This window comes from Fulmarus glacialis, unplaced genomic scaffold (assembly GCF_000690835.1).
Source record: "Fulmarus glacialis isolate BGI_N327 unplaced genomic scaffold, ASM69083v1 scaffold31805, whole genome shotgun sequence".
Classification (NCBI taxonomy): Eukaryota; Metazoa; Chordata; class Aves; order Procellariiformes; family Procellariidae; genus Fulmarus; species Fulmarus glacialis.
In genome coordinates, this window is record NW_009214158.1 from 591 (window position 1) to 941 (window position 351).

General features: G+C 65.8%; 1 protein-coding gene across 1 annotated transcript in view; it reads left to right on the forward strand.

The window, feature by feature from the left end:
* CCDC134 (coiled-coil domain containing 134) overlaps positions 1-348 on the forward strand; it is a gene marked incomplete at both ends in the record, with an annotated part of 935 nt that extends 587 nt beyond the window's left edge. Inside the window, one exon of the mRNA XM_009578468.1 lies at positions 252-348. Coding sequence (XP_009576763.1) covers positions 252-348 — 97 coding nt within the window. The remainder of the gene's footprint in view (positions 1-251) is intronic.
* Between the last annotated feature and the right edge of the window lie 3 nt (positions 349-351).

Sequence of the window (351 nt, forward strand, 5' to 3'; positions counted from 1 at the left end):
GAAAACGTGTCAAGCCATTCCCCCGGCTGGGCTGCCGTTGGTTTTGGGTGACCAGCACCATCTCCCCTGTCCTGTGGCCACCTGCCCCATGGGAGCAGCGGGACCCCATTCGCCTCGTGCCACATCCAACCCCAAGCCCCCTGGCATCGCGGGGCTTGTGCGATGGCTTCAGTGGGGTTGGGAGGGGGGGAGATTGCCTCTGGGAGGCTGCGGGGGCTCCCCCAGGCTGACCCCCTGCTGTCACCCCGCAGTTTTTCCCCAGTGCTGACACCTTCCAGAAGGCGCTGCGGGAGGAGGAGAAGCGGAGGAAGAAGGAGGAGAAGCGGAAGGAGATACGCAAGGGCCCGCGCA